The following is a 12764-nucleotide window of genomic DNA, read 5'->3' as shown; positions in this document are numbered from 1 at the left end:
TCACAAGAGCCCCACACCGCAAACAACCCAAATGTCCCTCGGCGGTGAGCAGACCAACAAAGTGGGGTGCTTCCAGGCTACAGAAGAGTCCAATGACAAGGAACTACGTGTTGCCTGGGTCCGGGGCTGGGAGCTAACAGATGCACACGCGGACAACCGGGGAGCTGTTTCAAGCCGTGAAAATGTTCCAAGACTGGATTGTTGGGATGTCTGCCCAACTCTGGAGACTTACTAAAAACTACTGAATGGTAAACTTAAAACAGGTGAATTTTATGATATGTGAATCGTACTTTAATAGTCTACAAAAACTGAAGAAATACAGGCCAGGACGTGGATGAATTGCACCAACATCCCGTGGAGTAAAAAGGGCCAGTTCAAAAGAGCATGGATTGTACTCTTCTGTTTTACGTGACATTCTAGAGGCAAAACTATACTAATAAAGATCAGAATAGTAGTAGCCCTGTGTGCGTGTGTCACCTACTGGGAAGAGCGATGAGGCACCCATCCAGGGTACTGGAAATCATTAACATCTTGATCTGGATGGTGGTTACCACAGGTTATCCGGAGGCAAAAATTTGCTGGGCTCGCACTAAAGATTAATGCACATTTTATACACACACATAGCCACGTAGAGGATGTATACATAATACATGTACACACATTTAAAAGTTTACCTTTTAAAATAGCAAAGCCATTTGGATGCTCAAATTATAACTGGCATTGCCTAAAAGTGAGGACAGTTCCCTGGGAGCTGAGAGAAGAGGCCATTCAGTGAACTCCTACCTAACCTTCAGAACCCATGTCAAATTGTCCCCATTCAGTGAAGCCTTCTCTCATCATTCTAGGTATAACTGCTCAAACTGCTGAGCATCCCTTCACAAAAGTCGATCCCCGATCCCCTGCATGCTGGGAGCTGATCTTAGAGCAACGCAGGAAGTTGTTGCATTAAGAATTGGTTAGCATGTGTTTATGAAACACCCACGGACTGCTTAATGCACGCAGACACACGCATAAACACACCACGACGGCCCAAACCACATGCCATCTTAGCAAAAGACACTAATTCCCACGTCCAAATAGGATGTCAGTTCTGGGGCAACAGGATCCAGATGTGAGGCTTATTATCTAAAGGGATCCAGCCTGATCCTCCTTTCACACAAATCACAGCCAGAAGAGATCAGGGGAACCCAGAGCAAACTCAGGGTCCAGTGTCTACTGAACTAGCCCCCCCCCCCCCACCACCCTATTTCGGGTCACCTTTGCTTGCACTGTCCTTGCACAGCCTAGGGGTGGAGCCGGTCTAAATGGACTCCCAGGGAACATTCCATCAGGTGTAATGTTTAAACTCGACTGATTACCCCGCCACCCCCCGACTGCACCCTGCCTGCTGGGGCTCCCTACCCTCCAGCAGTAAAGGCAGGCACCTGCTGGCGGGGGCGGGGAAGGACGACACCCACAGTCCTATCATCTCTCTGTCCAGGTTTCCCAGCTTCTCTCTGCAGCGCCCCCAGCCTTGGAATCTCTAGAAGCCCAGGTCAGCCCAGGAAACTGCTAAAGAAAGTTCCCCGGCCCAGCCAGGTCTATGTGTCTGAAGAGAGGCCGGAAGTGGAACTCTAGTTCAGCAAAGCCCACGTATGAAAAGAGAGAGAGGCTGGAACCACACCTCCAGGAAAAGCCGCTTTCTTTGGGCGGGTGGGTGGGTGAACGGGTTACCGGGCGACTGTGGGTGACTTTTTCTCTTTAACTATTGTCGTGCTTTCGAAGTTTCCACAATGAATAAACTCTTAATACACTTCACGTGTGGCGGAAGCCACCCCTAGCCCTTGGGACTCCGTGACCTCCCAAGTTTCTCTTTCACCTTGTGACAAGGTAGCCGCGGGTCCCAGCGTCCCGGGCCGGCGAGCGGGGCCTGTCGCCCACTCCCCAGTGGAGCCTCGGCCAAGGGAGGGGCCGCTCCCTGCCACAAAGTGGCCCGAATGGGCTGGGAGCCTGCTGAGCCCCCGCCCCCCCACCCATCCGTGCCCCTGGCCCCGGGTCCCCGGCCCACCCCCTCAAGCGCCGCCCCCCAGCCCGTTCCCTGAGCCTCAGAGGTACTTGGGAGGTGTGCAAGCTCACACACACGCACGGGCGCGCGCGCACACACACACACACACACACACACACACACACACACACAGTCGCACTTCCTCCTCCCTCCCTGACCTGGGCCACCGCCCCCAAGAGCCCACACGTTCAAACTTGGCCAAACTCGCAGCAGGGGCTTCAGGGGAGCCGTGACGTCCCCCCAAAGAAAGCGGGACCCCCAACACACACACACACACATACACACACACACACACACACACACACGCACGCACGTGTGCCGCCCCACCCCCTGGGCGACAGCAAATCTAGCCGGGGCGGCCCCGCGGGGGCTCGGGGGCGGCTGTCTCGGCCCCCTCCCCCAGCAAGTGACACGAGCGGGGTTGGCCGGGCGAGGGGCCACCCGACCCGGCGTCGCTCCCCGGGGGGTGGGGGCGGGAGTCGGGGCGGGGGTGGGGGGGGGGGGGCCCGGGGCGCCTTACCTTGCAGGTTCTGGACGCGGATGTCGCTGATCTGCCCGATGAGCTCCTCGCGCTGGAACCAGTCCCATTCGTGCGCAGCCATGAAGCGCGGGCGGCGGGCCGGGGCGCCGGGGCCGGGCGCGGGCGGCGGGCGGAGAGCCTGGCGGGCGAGGGCGCCGCGGAGCCGGAGCAGCGGCGGCGGGCGGCGGGCGGCGGGCGGGGCGGGCGCGCGGTCGGGCCGCCCCCGCCGCGGGCGGGCAGCGGGCGGGCGCGGGGCGGCGGGTGCGGGGCGCCCGGCTGGCGCTCACTCCCCCGTCCGGGGGCGGGGGCCCGGGGGGGGGGGCGAGGGGCGGGGCGGGGCGGGGGAGGGAGGCTGGGCTCGGGCCGGTTTCTTTCCCCCCCCACCCCGGGGGTGTTTGTTGCTTGGATTGTTTGGTCGCAAACGGGCCGTGATGAGATACGGGGTCCCGGCCCCCAGATTGTGATGTCTCAGGGGGCGGGGGGCGGGGCGACGCCGCGAAGCGGGGGGGGGGGGGGGGGGGGGGGCGGTGAGCCCGCGGGTCCCAGCGCCTGGTCCGCGGGAGGGCCCGCCCTCTGCCACCCGGCCCCGGCCCCTCCGCGCACCCCTGTCCCGGGGATGGCCAGGCAGACAGCCCTCCACCCCAGGTCCCCGGCCTCCGCACAATTCAGAGGCCACCTCTGCGGAGGGGAGGGCCGTGCGAGGCCGTGCGCCCCCGCGGGCACCTGGGGGGACCGGTGAGAACCCGGGTAGGGGCGAACGAATGCAGAGATGGAGTTAAGGGGGAGCCTCTCCTCTGCCTCCAGATTGGGGAGCCGCAGCGAGAAAGACTTCTTTCTTAGGTTTGGCTATTGGAAACCTTCTCCCTGCGGATCCCGTCCAGAGATGACCCCAGATTCTGGGAAGCAGGGAGAAGCCCGACACCCCCATCGCCACCACCCCGTGCAGCCGGGGGGGGGGGGGGCACCCTCTCTGGGGCTTTACTGAAAATGAGTAAGGGCCTTCCGGGTGGAGATGGGGGAGTGTTTGCTACCGTTTCTTTTAACTCTTGAGAGTTCCAGGATCTTATCTTGTTTGGGGCTCACAACCCATACTTTGAGGCAGAGTTCCTAGCTGCTTTCACAAACATGGAAAAAGTGAGGTCCCGGAGTCTTGGAATTTACCCGAGGCTGAAGAATGATCTAGGGGCATGAGGTCCAAGCTCCCTAGCTCACTACTTGGACCCTCTCCTGAGACCTGTGGAAGGCACATGGGCGCACACACAGAGACAGAGAATGGCTTATATATGGGGTGTTACAAGAGAAAAAAAATGGGCATAAACATAGGTTGTGTTCATCATTGCCAAGTTCATGCTACTGAACTACTAGGAACCCAGATGGTTGGGCTATTTCCTAATTAACAAAGAACTATGCAGCCCCCACTGGTACACAGACCCTGTGTCCTTGAGGCAGGGCCTTAAGGTGAGTGAATCCACTCTCTGACTCAGACTCCCGAGTGGGGTTGGGGTGGGTGGGGGGTAGGCAGTGGAGCGGACAGCCAACAACCAAGAAACAAAAATACAGATGGAGGTAACTTCCAGAAGGGAGAAAATCCACTGGAGGGAGTAGTTGGGATAGGGAATGGTCTGGAGAGATCTCTGGGTGGGGCTGACTTTAGAGCTGGACTGGAAGGATGAGGGGTGCCACCACTGGGCAAGCAACTTGGGCAGGGCCAGTGGGCACAGGCCCCAGTGGCTTCCTGTGTGCTGCCCTCTTCAGGTGCCAGGGCCCCATCGGGGACCCAACGTCAAAGCCAGACGAGCTGACCAGACAGGGGGGAAGTTTAACCAGAGGATGCACCGAAATGCAATGTCAAGGTGGGAAGCTCTGGAATGATTTTTCTTCTTGTTCTGTCTGCCAAGTTTCTCACCATGAGCACATATTTTTTATCATCAGGCAGAAGACCAGCAAATTCTTTCTTAACCTCTCAAGACCCTTTCCAAGAGTCCCCAGCCTGTCCCAGCTCTCCTCATCTGCAGCTCTGGAAGCCCAGTGGAGGCCCACGGAGCCAATGGACACTCACGGGTGCCTGGGCGCATGCCTCCCGGATTCGAGGCTGGAGCTGCTTTCTCCCCGACCGGGTTTGAGAGCCTGTGTTCATTTCACACTCCAGGGAGCAAGGTCTGCTTCTGTGTCCTCCGGAGCTGGGTGCTAGTAGCCAGGCACTTAATTTTGCCCCATCTGCTAGCTACCTCCCGTTTTTACACTTCAATTTATTTTCCATAATTGCTATGGAGGGGGGAGTTCGGCTGAAAATCGTTTTCTTTACAAAGCAAAGAGCCAAGAGAATCAGACTCTCTCCATCCAGAGGCGGGTCTCAGGGAACAGAAGGCTTTAAACAACGAGGTGGGGATGTTAAGCTGCAGGGATGGGCCATTTGTCACGACACAAAGATGTGAATGGAAGTCTGCATCGTAGAGGAGCATTTGTGTGAGGAACACTGTGTAGGCAGTAACAACTCCCTGGCAGGGAGGGGCCGAGATCGCCACTGATTGAGCACCAACTGTGTACTAGATGTCGGTGCAGAGAAATTCTTTGTACCAAGGTGCAGAGAATTTTAGGTGGTTTTCAAGACGGAGTAGGACCCGTCTAAGCACACTAACCGGCACTAAGCTCGAGGCTGGCCCCCAACAGGTGCTTGAATATTCACTGAGCTTGTGTGTCAATATCACCCCTCCTTCCTTCATTCTCTCTGGACCCTGGCCCTCCCTGATTGGTCCCTGTGCCGCCTTCTTGCCCATCAATCCTGGTTTTGCACTTTTCTACCCAGGATGTGGGATTGCAGGGTCTGGCCACACCCCAGTCACCTGCAGGCGTTGGCTCACTCTGTTCCCTTTGAGAGCTTGTTTGGAGGTTCTAGCAGGGGAGCGCAGCTACTCGTATACCCTTGACCGAAGAACGGTCCTCCTCTATCGGGGAAGGTCGTCCTCTTCGACCGAGCGCGCAGCTTCGGGAGGGACGCACATGGAGCGGTGAGGGAGGAAGGGGACACCCGCCTAGCCAGCCAGATCAGCCGAATCAACCCTGGCGATCAATGGGGTGACAGATGTCGCAGCCAGATCGCCCTCACATCCTGTTCCCTTTGAAATGCCCTTGCCCTCCCCTGCTCTGTACTCCTGCTTTACCTAGCACACCACTGCTAACTCATGTTCATCTCAAGAGAACCTCCTCCAAACCCCCAAAGCCCAGCTGAGTGCCCACCTCCTATAATTCCCATAATATTCAGCACAATCTCATAATATCCTATGAACCCCTATCTTAAGATGTCACATCATGATTATGTTTACTTGGTGGTTTCCCCACGTAAGCTGTGTCGTTGAGAACAGGGGCTCAGTCTCATTAATTTCTCTGTCTGAGCACTTAGCACACTGCCTGGCACCAAATGAGGTCTCATGTTGAGTGGATGGATGGATGGATGATCCATTATAGGCCTGAACTCACAAAGCAAAGACCAAATGACAAATAGTTGATCCCCATGTCCTGGGCTCAAGTCAACTTCTGCAGAGGCAGTAAAAAAAAATATTCACATACCGGCAGCGGGTAAAGCACACATTCCCGGGCCCCAGGCAAATACCACACTGTACCTTCCTTGGGTGTGTACAACTTCCTGTATCTGGAGCACCAGCTGGGAGAGAAGGTCATGTGACATCCATGGGCATTGACGTTATTTGCCTCTTACCTGAATTAACAGTTCTATTTTTCTTTCGCCTTTTTATTTTGGGGAAGGAAAAGTACTCTGCCTGAAGGCCTGGCTTCCCGGGAGTTTCCAGAAACTGATTTTCTAGAAATTGCCCAATGCCGCTAGAATCTATGCCATTGTTTAAAACTGACTTCTGCCAAGGGAAAGGACGTGGAGTCAGAGAATCGCAAAGAATCCCTGGATAGGACCTCAGAGATCAAGTCCAACCTCCCTCCCTCTGTAAGGACTTTTTTTTATTTTTTATTTTTGTAATTATTTATTTTTGGGGGGGAGAGAGAGAGAGGCAGAACGTGAGTGGGGGAGGGGCAGAGAGAGGGAGACACAGAATCCCAAGCAGGCTCCAGGCTCTGAGCTGTCAGCACAGAGCCCGACGAGGAGCTCAAACTCACAAACTGTGAGATCATGACCTGAGCTGAAGTTGGATGCTTAGCCGACTGAGCCGCCCAGGCGCCCCCAGGACCTCTAAAACATCTGGCCCAGGGATCTTCCTGCTTCTGTTAATGGTGATGGATAACTTCTGGCAGATAATCTGGACAGAGGGTTTGCGCATCCACATCTCACACCCCCTTTGGGAAGGATTAAGAACGACAAAGATAACCGCAGTGTACCCCCCCCACCCCCAGCCACTTGCAGGAGAGGAGTGTGATGGGGCTCCAGCCGGTGGGAAGCTGCCTTCTCTGGTCATGGTCGTGACCCGTTACACGTGCACAGCACTGTGGGTTTGGATGGCCCCTCTGCGGCCAGGGCTCAGCTGGTCTCCACAGTGACCTCCTGAGGCCAACCGAGCAGGGTCATTTTTAGGTGGTGCTTAAAGCGGCCCAGACGCCATCCCAAGGTCACAGGGTAGGGCAAAAGCACACTTTGAACTATACTTCTCACGGCCTGCCCACATCACCCACATGCGACTGGACTTGGGCTGTGGACCAGACGAACACTTAGCAATTTGGTATTAGTCACGTATACTTAGGTATTGTCGTGTTTACGTGACATTTTTGAAAAGATTTCGCCGTTGTAGGAAACCTGTTGGGAATTTCAAGTTAATTTCAAGTAAGTCCAGTTAAGAGGCTATAGTGGGTCCTAGATAGATTAACCAATGGTGATTCTTCAAAAAGCCCAAGAATACTTCCTGGGCAGAGGGTCTGCATTATGATGTCACAAGGCTTCCCTGTAGCATGAAGACCGCCCCCGCCCCCCCCCCCCCGCCCCCGCAGCCTCATTTATTCATTGAACAAACACTGGTTGAATGACTACCCATGCCCTGGCCCCATACTAGGACCCAACAGTGGACAAACCCCAGAATCTGCCTGTGAATCCCTGCTCAGGGGTTTGGACTTTGTTGTCAGGGCAGAGAGGAGCCTTTGGAGGACAAAACTGGGTCAGATTGGCCCTTTAGTTGTGGTGTGGAGGAAGAGTGGGAGGTGGAGGCTAGGAGCTCGGGACCCTGTTGGTCTCAGGGACACGGGGGTAAGATGGCAGTAACCCACAGGGGTGCAGCGGCTGTAGAGACAGATTCTCCGCTGTTCAAGACAGTGGAGTTGACCATACCTGTGGCTGGCTTAGGAATATTGTGGCATCTGCTTCTAGTATTTGCGCATGTCTGTTACACCTACATTGTGCAAATTCCTCAGGAAGGCCTTATAAGCAGGGCCGCCCAGTTCATCTTTGTATTTCCAGGGCCCAACACGGCGCTGGACGGTCCTCAGTATTAGTGGTGTGTGTGACTCAACATGTTCTATTTAAACTTCACCCACAGTAGGGGCGCCTGGGTGGCGCAGTCGGTTAAGCGTCCGACTTCAGCCAGGTCACGATCTCGCGGTCCGGGAGTTCGAGCCCCGCGTCGGGCTCTGGGCTGATGGCTCGGAGCCTGGAGCCTGTTTCCGATTCTGTGTCTCCCTCTCTCTCTGCCCCTCCCCCGTTCATGCTCTGTCTCTCTCTGTCCCAAAAATAAATAAACGTTGAAAAAAAAATTAAAAAAAAAAATAAAAAATAAACTTCACCCACAGTAATTATTTTTTTTTTGTTATTTAAATTTTTTTACATTTATTTATTTTTGAGAGACAGAGAGAGACAGAGCACAAGTAGGGGAGGGGCAGAGAGAGGGGGAGACACAGAATCCAAAACAAGCTCCAAGCTCTGAGCTGTCAGCACAGAGCCCGACGCGGGGCTTGAACTCACAAACCATGAGATCGTGACCTGAGCCCAAGTCGGATGCTCAACCGACGGAGCCACCCAAGCGCCCCACCAACCAGTAATTATTAAAACTCTTTGAGCCCCGGGCTCCTCAGATGAGTCAGGGTCTCCTCCATGCCTTAGGAGAGCCAGCTCTCTGCCAATTTTTTTTTCCTGCTGACTCTTTCCCAATGTTTTCTGTCTGCCTCCAGGAATCCCGTAGGACATGATGCAAAGGCTGGTGACAGAGAGAGATGCTGAGAAGCAGAAGGAATCAGGCTCGAGCAAAAAGGACGGAAGATACGTGGTGTGGTGGACAGTGGGCAGATGGTAATGGTCTGAGCTGTGTGACCTCAGGCACGTTCTTAACCTCTCTGGGCCTCTGTGCTTTTATCTGTAAGATAAAAGAGTTCCTGCCTGGCAGGGTGGCTGTGAGATCAAAGACACATATATAGAGAAGAGATGCTCCGGTGAGACTTCAGCAAGATTCAGATCATTTCTATGGCATAAAATGAACCACACTCAGAAGAAAAATTGTCCCTCAACTTGGAAGATTACCTATAATGTAAAATATTAATGTGTTCTCTGGGATTTTATTAATTTTTTTCTGGTATGTGTAGGTGTTGATGGGTGGTTTTAAAAAAAAAAAAATCTGCTTCCCTAAGTAGACAGCACCGGATGTCCCAATTTCCACAAATAAAACCCTTCATTTCTTCCAGGTTTGAATAGTCAAAGGCTGCTTCCCTAGAGACAGTGCTGCTAATTTTTTTTTTTTTTTTTTTTTTTTTTTTTTGCAGACATTAGAACACTATTTAAGGAGAGTATATTTTCCAGTAAAGCAAATGATGAAAACCTTTTCCCCGGCGATGTGGGAGATGTTGGCAATATCGAGAGGTGGGGAGAGACAGGATGCTGTGGACCCAGCAAAAACACCCTCTATTGTTGTTTGCAACAACATTGCAGAAATATATATATATATATATAATTTTTTAACATGTTGGAATCTAAAGCAAACTTTGTTGATGATAATCCCAAGAAGGGTGATTTTAAAAGCCCAAACTTGGTGCGAATAGAATCCCTGGGCCAGCCCCTCCAGCTGTCGCTGCCAGCACAGGCAAGCCCATTTCAACAAAGTTACTGTGTATCTCTTGTCTGCTGTGCAGCTAACAGCTACTAAGAGCTCACTATTTGCCAAACATTGAGTCCAGTGCTTTGCATTATCTCATTTAATCCTTTGAAGGAGGTACTATTGCCGTCTTGATTTTATTGATGGAAACTAAGGACCAAAAGAAGTTCGGTAGCATCCCCAAGGTCACACAGGTCGTAGGTTAACAGAGACGAGACTTGACCTCAAATATTATGCAGAAACCGAGTCTGATCTTTCTGCTCTGTACCCTTTTGGAACCTGCCCAGGCAACTAAGTGGAACCATTCATATTAGGGAGTCACTGGAAAATAAATCCAGCCAACTGTTAGCCTTATGGAAACAAGATGACCGGAGGCACCTGTCCCCTAATAGGTCAGGAACAAAAATGCTCGCTCCATTGCCCTCTGTGGGGACATTTCTTAGGTTTATGTGAAATGCTGGCAGGCATTTCCACGGCTGACCCCTGTACATCTCAAATGGCAACTTATCTTTGTAAAGAACCCTCAGCGTGGCTCTGCTAGAAAAGTATGTATTTCGTATTGTGCAAATGGGTTTTAACACGCAGAGTCCAAGGAGAAGGGGCAAAAGTCTGTATCCAAGCCAGAAGCAAGTCCTGTCAAGTTCATGCGATCTCCCCAAGTCCATCCTTGGTAGCTAGCGTCAAATGTTAACTTTCCTATGTCCACGGCACTCTGCAGGGTCTCACTTCTCCCCTAAAGCACCCCCAGCCCCGTTCAGTCCACCTGCTCCCTTCAGTTACTCAAAAGAATTGCTCTAATAGGCAAGCCAGTCTATTGCTGTTCTATACCGAGCACAAATGCATACATATTCCTCAAAATGTGTGTTCAAAAGATTCACAGCACCTTTACTCTTACTAGCTACAATAACCCAAATGTCCACCAGGAGAAGAGTGGATGGATAATAGAATTCATCAACGAAGATGAGAGAGCAACACAGATGAGTCTCAAAAATCGTGATGTTGAGCAGAAGCCGGACACAGAAGAAGGCACCCTGTAGGATCCCACTGGTCAAGAGTTAAAAAACAGACGGTGCCTGGGTGGCTCAGTCAGTTAAGTGGCCGACTTTGGCTCAGGTCATGATCTCACGGTCCGTGAGCCCGAGCCCCGCGTCGGGCTCTGTGCTGACAGCTCGGAGCCTGGAGCCTGCTTCGGATTCTGTCTCCCTCTCTCTGCCCCTCCCCTGCTCATGCTCTGCCTGTGTCTCTCTCTCTCACAAATAAAACACTACAAAATAAAAAAAAAAGGTTAAGAACCCAGTAAGAAGTTCAAAACCACTTCCCTCTCCGTTGATAGAAGTCAGGGTAGTGGTCAGGCTGGGAGGGAGGTGGTGCGGACAAAGGGCGTAAGGGGGCCCTCTGGGGTGCAGGGCATGTTTTGTTTCTTATATGGGTCTGGTTACCCTGTGTTTATGCATTACGTGACACTTCACCAACTGGTGCATTTTCCTGCGTATGTTCAACAAACTGTTAAAAAATAAACGCACAGCTCTGCCTCCTGCCAAACGGCACACCCTCTTGGCTCCACCTGGAATTCTCTACCCTCCCTTCGCCTCTCCCTGGTGAATTCCTGCCTGTTGTTCAGATGTAGCTCAGATCTTCCTTCACTGGGGAATCCTTTTCCGGTTGTATCAGTCAGTCTTGGCTGCGTAACAAATCACTTGAAAATGTAGCGACTTCTAGCAATCGTCACGAATTAGCTCATGACTCTATGGTCGCCAGTCGGGGTGGGTCTGGTGCTGGTCTCACCTGGACTCCTGTATCTGCACCTTGGCTGGGCGGGAAGCTCTGGGATGGGCTCATTTGTGTGGCAGCTGGCATACTCTTGGTGGGGGCGCCTCAGTCCTCCTCAGTGTGGCCTCTTCAGCAGGCTGGCTGGGCTTGTCACATCACGGTCTCAGGATTCCAAGGGCCACTAAAGAGGGCCAGCCTCGATGCAGAAGCTCCTCTTAAGCCCCTGCTTGTGTCACATTTGCTACTGTCCACTGGCCAAAGCAAGTACAGAGCCAAGCTCAGATTCAGGAGCGAAAGAAATAAACTCCACCTCTGGATAGGAGGCACTATTGTGGGTATGGCTTCCAAACGATCCACCAGTGCTGCCCTCCTCAACCCCTCCCAGAGAACAGCTTCCCTCTTAGCACCCCCTGACACTTCCCCGTATGGCACCCCCCCCACCCCCTGTAACCCACTATCTGCGGAGCGGGATGTTCATTATCTTCGTCCCTCGCTTTCCCGCGACTCACGTGCCGCTCATGCCCAGAACGGTGGCCGGGATGTGATGGGTACCACGAAATATTTGGTGAAGAAAGTCAAAAGAAGAGGAGAGAAAAAGAAAGGGAGGGAGGGAGGGAAAACAAGGAAAGTGGAAGAAGTCCTGGAAAAATGGAGGCACTTCCTTGGCAGGGGACAGGCTGGACCATCTCCGGGAGGCGAGGCCCCCACACATTCCCCCCACTCCCCATTCGTTATTCTCATCTTGGCTTTTGCATCTTGGCTGTTCTTCCCACTGGGCTTCCCTCCCACCATCTTTCTTCTGCTTGCTCAGCCCTTGGATCCTTCAGTGGGCAGCCCAAAGTCCTCCCTTCCCACCCCAGCAAACTTCCCTCCATCCTAGATATCTGCACGGGTATCTGCATGGCCCAAGGGGTCCCCGGCATTCATGGCCCACAGTGTGTCATGAACACATGCCCCTCGCAATTTTCAGTTGAACACCCCACCAGCCCCATGCGAAGTCTAGGTTGGCGATACCAACATTTCCATTAAATGGATGAGAACTTTGTCTTGATGGGAGTGGCCTTTGGGGGGTGGGGGAGGGTAATGGGAACCAAGAGACGCCCTGATGCCGGGAGGGGGTGGGGCACTAGCGGGCTGCCCTCATGGATGCCGGAGCCAGAGGATCCGGGGTTCTAAGCTCTGGGCAACGGCAGATGGAGGGCGACCAGGGGGACGAGGAGGAACTCGCCTTCTCCTGGCTAGCAAGGGGTTGTCCTGGAATGATCGGGCCCTGGGGCAGACCTGAAGCTGCCGGGGCGATGCTCCTGTGGGCAGCGCACGGCCACACTTTCCAAGGAATGTCAGGGCACGCCCAGCCCACTTGCTCAGAGAAGAGATGAGCCCGATTCTCGAGAGGCGA

At 53.5% G+C, this 12764-nt stretch overlaps 1 protein-coding gene and 2 long non-coding RNA genes across 8 annotated transcripts in view; 2 read left to right on the top strand and 1 right to left on the bottom strand.

Annotated features, from left to right (window-relative positions):
- Positions 1 to 2722, bottom strand: part of CLMN (calmin) — a 114499-nt gene extending 111777 nt beyond the window's left edge. For all 5 annotated transcript variants that reach the window (XR_015252053.1, XM_086708880.1, XM_086708881.1 and 2 more), the window contains exon 1: positions 2565 to 2722. Coding sequence is in view for 4 of the 5 variants with exons in the window: in XM_086708880.1 (XP_086565006.1) it covers positions 2565 to 2646 (82 nt within the window). In the remaining variant the exon portion in view is untranslated. The remainder of the gene's footprint in view (positions 1 to 2564) is intronic.
- A 427-nt stretch (positions 2723 to 3149) lies between these two features.
- Positions 3150 to 5433, top strand: LOC147579733 (uncharacterized). Of its 2 annotated transcripts, none has more exons than XR_015252052.1 (3): positions 3150 to 3299; positions 4320 to 4417; positions 4497 to 5433. It is a non-coding gene; the product is annotated as an uncharacterized LOC147579733 (long non-coding RNA). The 2 variants fall into 2 exon arrangements; XR_015252051.1 differs by having other exon boundaries at positions 3150 to 4022.
- A 246-nt stretch (positions 5434 to 5679) lies between these two features.
- Positions 5680 to 9052, top strand: LOC147579732 (uncharacterized). Its single transcript, XR_015252050.1, has 2 exons — positions 5680 to 6519; positions 8682 to 9052. It is a non-coding gene; the product is annotated as an uncharacterized LOC147579732 (long non-coding RNA).
- Positions 9053 to 12764: the final 3712 nt, after the last annotated feature.

Source organism: Puma concolor, chromosome B3, assembly GCF_028749965.1.
Source record: "Puma concolor isolate L17-30 chromosome B3, mPumCon1.1.hap2, whole genome shotgun sequence".
Classification (NCBI taxonomy): Eukaryota; Metazoa; Chordata; class Mammalia; order Carnivora; family Felidae; genus Puma; species Puma concolor.
This window is presented reverse-complemented; position numbering and strand designations above follow the sequence as displayed.